The 11,372-nt window shown below is 41.4% G+C and overlaps 2 protein-coding genes across 3 annotated transcripts; one reads left to right on the top strand and one right to left on the bottom strand.

Annotated features, from left to right (window-relative positions):
* The first annotated feature begins 288 nt into the window (after positions 1 to 288).
* On the top strand, positions 289 to 7,533 carry LOC108065723 (uncharacterized PE-PGRS family protein PE_PGRS46). 2 transcript variants are annotated; one of them, XM_017153856.2, is made up of 5 exons: positions 289 to 381; positions 859 to 1,227; positions 3,251 to 4,219; positions 5,139 to 6,065; positions 6,815 to 7,533. In XM_017153856.2, exons 2-5 carry the CDS (start codon positions 1,170 to 1,172, stop codon positions 7,531 to 7,533), a joined length of 2,673 nt encoding a protein of 890 aa, XP_017009345.2. In that variant the 5' UTR covers positions 289 to 381; positions 859 to 1,169. The 2 variants fall into 2 exon arrangements, with proteins under 2 accessions (XP_017009345.2, XP_070074831.1); XM_070218730.1 differs by lacking the exon at positions 289 to 381 and having other exon boundaries at positions 829 to 1,227.
* Positions 7,534 to 9,882: 2,349 nt separating this feature from the next.
* On the bottom strand, positions 9,883 to 11,202 carry LOC108065539 (uncharacterized). Its single transcript, XM_017153549.3, has 2 exons — positions 11,075 to 11,202; positions 9,883 to 10,792 (listed from the first exon to the last, which is right to left on the bottom strand). Exons 1-2 carry the CDS (start codon positions 11,133 to 11,135, stop codon positions 10,053 to 10,055), a joined length of 801 nt encoding a protein of 266 aa, XP_017009038.1. The 5' UTR covers positions 11,136 to 11,202; the 3' UTR covers positions 9,883 to 10,052.
* Positions 11,203 to 11,372: the final 170 nt, after the last annotated feature.

The following is an 11,372-nucleotide window of genomic DNA, read 5'->3' as shown; positions in this document are numbered from 1 at the left end:
TCTCCATGCCAAAAATCCCCGGCGATAGAGATAGAGAAAACGCTCTAATGATGCGGGGAAGCCTCCAAAAAAATTACCAATTCGAACTTGTGATCGAGACAGGAAAAAACCAACATCGAAAAGTGATCAGTGTTCGGTTATTGTGTTCCCCCCTCCCAAACGAGTTAAACGTGAATTTTGTTTATCTATTTTCGGGGGTCTGTCGCATCGAACAATGGCCATTTTGACGGCTGGACGTCAAGTCGGGCGTTAATTATTGATTAGTTTAAAGCCCGATTAACAAACCGGCAACGGGCTTAGAACGAAACGGAACGTCCGACGCCCAACAACTTCCATCGCGCTCTCCGAAAAACGCGTTAAAAACAAGAAAAATCAAGAGAGGTACACGGAGAAAAATAACAAAGTGTTATATATATTTTTTTTTCATGTGACTAAACGAATATACTATTTTGTTTTTTAATTCGTCATAAAAAAAATTGGGATTATCCCTAAATAAATGTCAAAAGCTTTAAAGAAAAAATGCAACTTAAATGCCTTTTAGTTATGCATTTAAATAAATTGTTCTGCATTTTAAAATAATTCAAATAAATAATATTATGCGACTCATTAAATATTTATTAAATTTAATGAAAGTTCAAGAGTGATTCGGTTTTTTTTTAAATTAAATGAAAATTCGAATAAGTTTAAGAGTATTTCAAATTCAATTAGAAATAAAAGATGACAATATAAAACTAAAATTATTTTAAAGCATCAACAATTTTTCGAAGTTCTTAAAATAAAATAAAATATCTTTTTTTTGGGAGAATAGATATTTTTTTTATCGATATAGATCACCATACATCTATATGGAGTGAATAGCTTTTTTCAGTGTAGCCAGAGAGGAAGAGTTGTAGAGAAGAACCGGCGGAACAACAAACTGAACAGCGACACGGCGAAAAAAAAACACGGCGGAGAAACAATAAAAGTCGGCCAGCGGCCAAAAACGCGCTCATTGCGTGCGCTGTTTTCGCAACGGCAACGGAAAATTAGCCACCCAGTTGAGGTGCGAGCGAGATAGCCAGCTAGCGAGTGTAGTACGGCAACGGAATACGGATTTTCCGAGTGACGGGAAAAGTACGGAAAAGCAGAGGACAGGAGCACGGAACACAGAGTGCGGATACGAAGCCAGGATGCGACACGCATTTGTTGGATTAATTGTGTGCTGGCTGGCAGTTTGTCAACCGCAAGGTAAATATTTTTGGAATACGCCACGGCATTTGCCGGGAATCGGGCATAGACAGGATAATGACAGGATATATACCCCCACGCACACACACACACACAATGACACAGACACACACTCGCACACAATCACACACACGGCCTTTGTTATTACAGTAATAATTGCAAAATTATCGCTGGATTTTGCGCCTACGTGCGTTGCATTGTCAACAGAAAAAACATAGGAAAGCCTTCCTTAGCGAACGGCGAAAGAGACGGCAATACGGGAAAAATAAGAGATAGCTGATAAAGAGATGGCATCTAAGGCCCAAAGGTTTATTCATGTTCTAAGCGCCTTTTGGGCCAAATTACCGGGTAGACTCTGCGCTTTCGATGATCAGTTTAATATGTTTATAATTTTACAATTAAAAGCTTAATGGCTTACAAGTTTTTTAATATATTATTCCATCATTTAAAGACCAAAAAATTAATATTTTAAAGGTTTCTTTTAATAAGAGGCAATAATAGATACATTTTTAGAATTTATATTTATGCAAAGATAAAAATTACAAATGAATTAAAATAAAAAAGCCCAAATTAAAAAGAGATGCCAATATCAGTTTAATTTTTTTCTAGTTATTACGCTTAAATTTAAATATTTCAAGTTTTATAGCTGACAAGTTTTCAGTATTTTAGTCCATCACTTAAAGACAACAATATATTTTTCAGAATTTAAATTTATGAACAAGTAGGGATTACAAAAATATTATAATAATGAAGCTCGAAAAAGAAAGAGACGCCAATATTCTCCTCCATTTGTTTCTGCCGATACCCGTTTGCTAAATTTTTTTAGCATCAACACCATCTTTTGAGATAAACATTCGAAAACCAGTTAGAGATCTTTCCAGCTTTCATCTCTTTCCCGCAGCCAGCCATCTCTTTCGTTTCTGTGCAATCTAACAATCTAACAGTCTAACAATAAAAACAAAAAAAGTAAAACGAACAATAGCCAAAAAGTGTAAGGGAATCAAGTAGAATGGAATAAAATGTGTGGAACAAGTTTTGCGAAAAGATTATAAATGCATGCCGCTGGGGGATTTGTGTTTACTTTTGACTGCTGTCAGGGCAACTTGCGGAACTTTCCACTGATGTTTGTTACCACTTTTTTACGCTCGCTTAAGTTGCAAGCAAAAACGTTGAAATGTCTTTTGCACCGACTGAATCGCAGGGAGCCCGAAAACCGATTACCCTCTGATGGATTTATTTTAAATTTGCATGCCAGTGCGAGGCAAAGTGCCTTATGAAAATTATACTTTGGTCATAAATTTGGTATAAATAACATTTATTTTAATATTATGTTTTTAGTCCAAAGCTGAGTCGTGGTAGAGACAACATGGCGTATGAGCGTTGAATATTACGTATACGCAGAGTGGGAAGAAAAAATATAAGAATTTGCATTTTTTCAGTATCTGTTTTCAGGAAAATATTAAAATAATTGCGAAAAATCATTTTAATTTACACAAATCAGGGACTTTAAAATGTATATTCCGAACTTTATTTAATATATTTATACACTGAAAAATAAATGGAGTACTGAAAACAAAAATTCGAATTACATATGGGCATTTCCAGGATGTCGGACGTATTCTCAATCTTATTTTTAAAACTGCCACGTCCGACATCCCGGTAATGCCCTTATTTAAGTTAAACACAAAAACGTAACAATTAAGGCAAAACAAATTAAATTACATTTGAATAATTAAACAAAAAAATGTAACCCTTAACTTTATTCAAATACAACGTTTCATATTAATATCAAAGTATTAAAATCTTTAAGTTAACTAAAAGTGTTAAATTACATATTTCCAAGCAAAGAAAATATAAATTTAATATGAAATTTTTGGATTCACTACTTTTATTTTATCATATACATTTTATTGCTATTATTTTAGTGCTCTGCTGCTTTTGCTAAGCTAGCCGAAAAAAAAATGTTTTAAATTCGTATAAATATATATTTTAATTTTACATATTTTCTTAACCATTTTTTCAGCTGAGGCGCAGTTCGGAGGCTTTGGGTTCCAGCCGCAGTTCCAGCCGCAGTACCAGCCGCAGGTATATCGGCAACCGCAGGTGTACCGCCAACCGCAGGCTTACCAAGCTCAACCACAACCTCTGGTTTATTACCAACAGCCCCAGCAGGTCTACCAGCAGCCCCGCCAGCGACAGGGATCCGTCTCGAAGGCCAACACGAATGCCTACGAGCGGCAGGTGGACTTCGGGAACAATCTGGAGTACACGCAGGGCCTCTCGAACTCGCGGGCGGTGACCAAGCAGAATGGGCAGCGCGTGGTGACCAAGAGCCAGGCGCAGACGAGGGACGTGGACCTGGGCGGCCTGCAGCTGGGCAACACGCTGACCCGCACGCGGACCAATGCCAACGGGCAGGTGTCCCAGGGCATCGCCGATCAGTTCAGGATCGGAAATGTCGGACTGGGCGCCTCCCTGTCGCCGCAGAACCTGCAGAACGGCTTCGGCCTGCAGCGCGGCGCCGACGGTGACCTCCGCTTGGGCCTGGGCCTCCTCAATCTCGACCTGGACCGCAATGTGGCCAACTCGAACACGCTGTCGCAGGCCCAGGTGAATGCCCAGGGCAAGGGCGCCAAGGCGGGATCGAGCAGCAATTCGCAGTCGAATACCCAGCAGTACGGCGGAGTCACCGTTACGGATACGCGCTCCAACTCGAATGCCTTTGGCAAGACGCGCAGGGGCCAGACCTCGGCCACCACGGGAGGATTCGGAGGCAGTGCGGCCACCAATGGCCAGACCTTCGGCGCCGCTCCCTTCCAGCGGGTGGTGCGCCAGAACAGGCCGCGGCCCAAGAGGCGGGCCCAGTTCGTGCCCTTCGGCTATCCGGGAGGCGGCTTCGGTCCCGCCCCCGGACCCTTCGGCCTGGGACCCTTGGACAGGCCAAGGAGGCAGTTCGGCGGTGGCTTTGGCGGCTTCGGTGGCTTCGGAGGAGGTGAGTCTATTTGTTGTCATTATAAAACATTACTATTATTATTAAGAAAACTTAATAAAATATTCAGTGGCTTAAGTATTAACATTCCGATCTATAGAATTTACAATTTATTATTTTAAAAACTTTTACCTACATTTGGATTCAAATAATTTTCTTATTTTTACTGAGTAAAAAATTTTATAAAATTTAGTTCGAAGTTTTCTTTTTATTTATTAATTAAATTCCAAAAAATTAAATTCGAAATCTAAAAATATGTATCTCCAGTACTTATACAACGAACATCTTTTTTTTTTTTTAAAGCTATAGGAGTCCGAACAAGCGACTTAAAAACTAGCTGAATTATAATAACATAACATGGGTATAAATATATCTATATTTATATATATTTATTTATATATTTCTATTAATTTCACAAACATATTTACTGTCCACTTAATTATATAAACAAGAATATATAGTTTAGGTGAACAAAATATATTAAATACACAGACAAAAAATTACGGATTGAGCTTTGGTTATAACTGAAATAAGTTAGTTAGTTAGAGCCATTAAAAATATGGATATTTATATGTAAAACATATATTTACCCAAAATTAAAAGCTTTCAAAAACATACTTAGTTTCGAAAAAATTTTTTAAATTTATTTTCTAATTTTTTGCTTAATATTTAAAATTTTTAAAATCAGGAGTTATGTTTATTAACGCCATTAGTAAGCTAAAAATACAATTATTTAACGAAAACTTTGATTTATTTTATGTAGAAAAGACAACAGTCGTATTAAAAATGGTTTTTAAAAATGTTGCTCATACGCACTGTGGGCCCTGGATTTTCTGAACTTTACTGTCGAACTTCTACACCACGTCGGCTTCTTAAAAATTCTATGCTCACCAATACTATAATTATTTTTCAACCCACTTAGGCCCGCAATTCGGGGGAGGACCACAATTCGGAGGCGGTGGCTTCGGAGGACCCGAGTTCTACGAGCAGCCCCAGCAGCAGCAGCAGCAGCACAAGAAGAAGGGCAACAAGAACCAGGCGCATGGCAATGCGAATGCCCAGGGCGGACCGGGCTTCAACCAGCAGGCGTCGACGAACAACCACGCGAGTCCCGGCAACACGGGCAGCAGCTCGATCAGCTCCAATTTGGCCCAGGACGGCAGCAGCGGGCAGGTGAGCTCGGCCAACACGAACACCCACCAGGGGCAGACGGCCAACGGGGGCTACGAAAGTGATCAGAACTCGCAGAGCCAGGCCCTCAACTTCCGGCCCGGCGAGCAGCAGGCCTCCAGTGCGAATGCCAACACCCAGCACACCCAGCAGGGCGACCGGGATGCCTACTCCTCGAACAGCGGCTCCACCTCCACGAACAACAACCAGTTTGGCTCCGCCACCAACACCGCGAACACCAATTCGCAGGTGGTCAAGGAGGGCAATCGCCAGGATGCGACCAGTGATGCCAACAGCCAGAGCATCTTCCAGGGCAACAACGGCCAGGGAGACGCCTCCGCCCAGACGAACGCCCAGACGAGCAGCCAGCGGGGTCCCAATGGATTCGTGAGCAACTCGGCCTCCAGCAGCGCCACCGCCACCGCCCAGAACGGCCAGTCGGCCAATGCGAACGCGAATGCGAATGCGGGCGGTGGTGCCGGTGGTGCGGGAGCCGGCGCAAATGCCGGTGGCTTCGGCGGTGGTGCAGGTTCCGATGCCAATGCATCCGGTGGATTCGGAGGCAACGGTGGTGGTGCCGGGGCAAATGCCGGCGGCTTCGGTGGCTTCGGCGGCGGCGGCGGCGCCAATGCCAATAGCAACGCCTTTGGCGGCTTCGGCGGCTTCGGCTTCTACGGACGTTAGTTTTACACATTAGTTTTCCCACCAACCCACAACCCTTTTTTTTGTCACCCACGAAAAGCACGAGAATAAATATGCATTTTGTTAATTTAAAACACGCACTCTGAGCACCAAGTCATTTTATTTCCCTACTTGTTTGCACCGAAAAGTTAGTGGCTTTCTTTAAAGATAACCCAAAATGTTTCTAGTTAGTTTGGACATGAAAAGGATCAGTTTGATATTCATTTATAAAACATTTATTTTGATTTAAAAATAAATTTAAAAATGTATACTCGAAAATATTTACAAAAAGTATTAAATTTTAATTTGAAACATCTGTATCACTTATTAACAAGTACATTTATTATTACCTTTTTAAATACCTATATTTTTTTTTAATATTTATTTATATGTTTTAAATACATTTATATTTTTTTAAAAAACATTTATATATACTTTAAAATATATTTATAGATTTTAAAAATACTTTTTAATTTTTTTTGATATACAAAATAATTTTCTTTAAAATACATATTTTTTTTAAATGATTTTTGTTTTGTATGCCTAATATGAGATGTAAAATTCGAAATCTAAAAAATATCTTTATAGAGAGCTTTCTGTGCGTAACTTTTGCAAGATATTCAACTCACTCTTTAATTAGGTTCTCAATGGAAAAGTAAGCACATAGTTCGGATTAATGGAGTGTAGCACAAGAGTCACATTACTTTTAATATTATTATGCTAAATAATACATATTTAAACCCCTAGTTCGCCATCGAGCCCAGCAACAGATTCGCTTGCAGCGCTGGCAGCCACGCCCCCAAAACGGCACTTCATCCCGGAGCTCGTCTACCTCATCCACCTCCTCCTCGATAAACGATAACTTTGAGTACGTGTACTTCAACCACTCGTCTTCGTCACGCCTTGAAGATCTGCAGCCCGGGAGTTCTGGCCAGGATCGGGATGGGAATGGAATGGGTAGGGTGCCGCTGAACACCTCGGTGGATGTGGATGCCTTCGGGCCGTACGATAGAACCCAGCGTCAGGGGCGGACCTTCGGTTTGATCTACGACTGGATCAGTGGCCTCTTCAACTCCTGCGTTTCGCCCTGCACCCTGGAGGCCTTCCAGAAGCAAACCTGCTGCGAAACGTATGTGGTGGATCCCTCGTACCCCCTTCCTCCTCCTCCTCCGCCACCCCCTCCGCCACCACAAAGCTGCTGTGCTCCTGTGAGACCACCCTACCCCTCTCCACCCAGACCACTGCCCCCTCCTCCTCCACCGCCACCCATGGCCTACCCCTATCCACCCATTTATCCCAATAAGAATACGCCCGTGATGGTGGTGGCCACGCCCATCAACTGCTGCACCGTGTGCACATTCACCTACTACGGACCTCCGCCCTGTGGGCGGCTCTACAACAACAACACCAGCAGCGGGGATGGCAAGAAGGTCATCTATGTGCCACCACCCTATTACGGCCGCTAAAAGCACCAGCTAACCATAGTTATAAGTCTTTTTTTTTCGACAACCAAAAATAAATAAAAAAAAGTAATGATCTGGATTCTGTGTTTCTTTCATAAGGCAAAACTTAAATTTGTTAACATTTTTTATATAAAAACTAAAAAACCATTAAAATGCGTAAGCAAACACAAATTTTTAAAATCAATTACATTATATTGGTCGCATAAAACGTAAAATAAAAATCTAAAAATTTACTTATATCGATAAAGTGTGAAATATATTTACAAAGCTTGGTATGAGCTTCTGTCTTGGTCGGATATTTGGCTGTTTTGAAATCCAATGGAAACTTAAGAAAGAAATTCATTCGTATTATAGGCAACTATAGTTGCATATTAATTTCTCTACTTTTAGGCTCTTTAAAAATAGTGATTAAAGGCTTCCAACATTCGGGAATGCCCTACATCGGGTGTAATTAATATTTTTCATTACGAGGAAATAATGATTTCCTAAAATAGAGGACAACACAGGGAATTTTTAAAGTTTAAAACGGAAGTCCTTTGAGTGTGGCAATATTTTTACCGTATGTCTGTCCCACGAGGTTTTGTCCCTTTGTTTTGTTTGTTCTTCGCCTGGCTAATTCGGAAAACGCTTGCATAATCTCCGTGGGGGGAGGGGGGCTTTGTTGCTTGGGGGAATCCTGTCAAAAATGCGGCAAATAAGACACACGACAGGGAAAACGAGAGGGGAGCGGGGTATATAGGTAGCTGCATGGGCAAAGAAGTAGAGTTTTGATACCCTTACCGAGATATAAATGATCGTTAAGTTTTCCGCAAAAAATATGTATGAAAATAGGTAAATAATAAGGGGTATTTTTAAAGAAAAGGGTTCTTAATATTTTGGAAATTTTATATAATAAAATAAAAACAAACAAATAAATAAATAAAGACAGAAAGAAAGAAAGAAACAAAGAAATAAATAAATAAATAAATAAAGAAATAAAGAAATAAAGAAATAAAGAAATAAAGAAATACAGAAATAAAGAAATAAAGAAATAAAGAAATAAAGAAATAAAGAAATAAAGAAATAAAGAAATAAAGAAATAAAGAAATAAAGAAATAAAGAAATAAAGAAATAAAGAAATAAAGAAATAAAGAAATAAAGAAATAAAGAAATAAAGAAATAAGAAATAAAGAAATACAGAAATAAAGAAAGAAAGAAATGAAGAATACAAATAAATAAATAAATACATACACAAATAAATATATAAATAAATAAATAAACAAACAAATAAATAAATAAACAATGTATAAACTTAAATCACTTTTGTGTTAGAAACATATTTTTGCATATTTTTAGACACCTATATTTATTTTAAAATCCAGAGCTATTAATTTCTGTGAACAATTGGAGATCCTCCGAAGGACATTCCTCATTCGTGGTCGCAACTCGAAAATGGCAGGTTAACGTGTCCCATCTTTCTGTCGCTTTTGTTGTGCGGCTGCCTTTCTTTGGGCCTCTTGTGCCGTTGACTTTTGCGCCTAAGCAAAATTTGTGCCATGTGTTTTGTGGCTGCTTTGTTTGTTGGCTCAAATTTGCTGGCAGGCTGCCACACGAGGACTCTTTGGGACTGCGATTTGGACTGGGACTGGGATCGGGACACCGAAACTGAAACTGAGACTGAGACTGAAACCGAGGATTGGGGATGGAATGAGGCCGAGGATGGGGACAAGGATGAGGCACAGACAGGACATGTCACGTCAGCGGCACAAAGCCCGAGCACAAAGGCCTGATAACTGCAGTCGCCTGATAAGCAGCACCCCAAAGAAGGAACTGCCACCCACTCGACGACACTCGAAAAAATTTAGGATGAAAGTCAACTTTTTTTTTGCGTTTTACTTTTTACTTTTTAAAAATACATAACTTGAATTTTAAGAATTCGGAGATATTGTTGCATTTCTTCTACATTTTACATTTTGCTTTTTTTTACCCCTAAAGCTGATAAGAAATTTTTCTTTTGAAGATCAATTCATTTTTCAATCTACCAAAAATGTATATCGTAGATATAGTAAATTCGGCTTAGTATTGGAACTCTATTTTTAATAAGTCTTATTTCTTTCTAATTTTTTTAGCTGTTAAATAACAATTTTTCAGAGGCATACAAAAATAGCTCTAGAAATGTTGTTATTTGTTTTAGGATTCTATTGACTATTTTTTAAGTCAAATTTCTTATTGGAAATTATTTTGCTACCCTTATCGCAGACAGTGCTCTGCCATTTTAAACCCCCGATTTCTCCGAGTGCAGCCTTTTTTGCTGGCGCCCCTCTGGAGACCCTTTGCCACCCGGAAGCACAAGTCGCCCCTTTTGTCATTTCGCTCATAACGTTAATTTATATTCAGTTCAGTCTAAAAAAAAAATGAATAGCCAGTGGTAGTGGTAGGTAGGTACAGTGAAGCCCGTGTGACAGCCATCGAGAGGAGGAGTGTGGAGTGCGGAAGGGGACAGATTAAGTTAAGTTAAGTTTAAGTTAAGTTTTAAGTTAGATTTAGTTGTAGAACTGCTGGCGACGACGCTGCGCCGGGGCGGCGGCCACGAAGCGGCGTCCCGAGATGCCGGCCGAGAGTCCCGAGGAGGAGCCCTCGTTGGCGGAGTACAGGAGCAGGGGGATCTCCTCCACGCTGGTCTGCTGCTGCTGGGCGGAGTTGCGGACGCCGGAGCGGAGCAGCTCGTCGGCGGACAGGCGGCGCAGGGCGGCGGGAGAAGCGGCGACTGGAGCGGCTGGGGCGGCGGAAGCTCCATCCAGCAGCTGATCCTCGTCGTTCTCCGGCTGCTCGAGGACCAGATCCTCGGGCTGGGCCACCGCAATGCTGTTGCCCACGGGCGCCTCGCCCTCGTTGTCGGCGGAGGAGATGGAGCTGCTCTGGAGCAGGGCCTCGATGTTCTCCAGGTTGGAGAGGCCGTTGATCTGCAGCTGGTCGTGCAGCTCGGCGGGAATGGCGATGGCCTGGACGTCCTTGTGGCCCGAGATGCCGTTGGGCGTGGGGATGAACTGCACGTTCTCGGGAATCTGATCGGTGGGGTAGACGGGCACCAGCTCGGCCTCGTTCTCGTTGCTCGACTTCAGCAGGATGAGGGAGATGGGCACGATCTTCTTGAACTTGAGCAGCACCAGCTTCTTGATGGCCACCGCGCCGGGGAAGACGCGTCCCTGGGGGCCACTGTGGGGCTTGGCTATGAGCGCCCGCTGCTCGAAGTGCTGCCTGCGGTGACCACTGACATGACGGGCTGAAGGGGAAAAATAGAGGGATAAAATATAGGATTTAAATAATATTTATTTGAATTTTTAAATTATATTTTAAGTCCCCAAATAATTTCTTAAATTGAAAAACAATTTTTAAAGCACTTTAAAACTTTCCAAAAAAATGTAAAAAAAATTATTATTGATAGAACGACACTCCAGGCAGTTAATTAATTAATAATCGCTGGATAATTAAAGCCCCACAGCGAATAATTCGATAATGACCAGTCGAAACAGAACGAACCAAGATCATTAAAGTCTAAACTCACCTTCGCTGAGGGCCAAGATGGCCAGGCCGATGGTCAAAAGGGCTACCAACTTAATTGCCATAATGATGGGATCTAGGAAACTTGAAAAGCTTGGGTGACTGGGATGTGGACTTGGACGAGGGCCTCTATTAAATGGTCCATCAAGTGCCCGGCAAAGACATTTTATACAGGGGAGGAACGTTCACCTGGCAGTAGAGCAGCAGCAAAATGGAAGGCGAAACAGCGGAGACACATAAAAATCACCCGAAAAACAAAAGAAATTAGGTAGCCGGGCAGCAGAACAAAGTAAAATGTGGCG

Source organism: Drosophila takahashii, chromosome X, assembly GCF_030179915.1.
Source record: "Drosophila takahashii strain IR98-3 E-12201 chromosome X, DtakHiC1v2, whole genome shotgun sequence".
Taxonomy (NCBI): domain Eukaryota; kingdom Metazoa; phylum Arthropoda; class Insecta; order Diptera; family Drosophilidae; genus Drosophila; species Drosophila takahashii.
Note: the sequence above shows the minus strand (reverse complement) of the source record. Positions and strands in the feature narration are given on the sequence as shown.